The following is a 227-nucleotide window of genomic DNA, read 5'->3' on the forward strand; positions in this document are numbered from 1 at the left end:
TCTTTCTTCTCTTTCTTTCTTCTCTTTCTTTCTTCTCTTTCTTTCTTTTTTCTTTAAGACGAATGGGTTTCGTAAGTTTTCTGCTCCTGACGGGTCAGCGACGAGGCGTCGTTTGAATCGCGACCGAGGGGCTTCGAATTTCCACGAAATGTTGGGAAAGTTCAGATTCCAGGCTCGCGGATATTTCACACGTAAACACTGCTATCTTTCTCCTCTTCTCTTTCTCT

At 43.6% G+C, this 227-nt stretch overlaps 1 protein-coding gene across 1 annotated transcript in view; it reads left to right on the plus strand.

Moving 5' to 3' along the window:
* Nucleotides 1–19: 19 nt before the first annotated feature.
* CSUI_002787 (uncharacterized protein) overlaps nucleotides 20–227 on the plus strand; it is a 2,906-nt gene continuing 2,698 nt past the window's right edge. Inside the window, exon 1 of the mRNA XM_068062986.1 lies at nucleotides 20–191. Within this exon, the coding sequence (XP_067925036.1) occupies nucleotides 149–191 (43 nt within the window). The 5' untranslated portion in view covers nucleotides 20–148. The remainder of the gene's footprint in view (nucleotides 192–227) is intronic.

The sequence above is a fragment of the Cystoisospora suis genome (assembly GCF_002600585.1).
Source record: "Cystoisospora suis strain Wien I chromosome Unknown contig_1170, whole genome shotgun sequence".
Taxonomy (NCBI): domain Eukaryota; phylum Apicomplexa; class Conoidasida; order Eucoccidiorida; family Sarcocystidae; genus Cystoisospora; species Cystoisospora suis.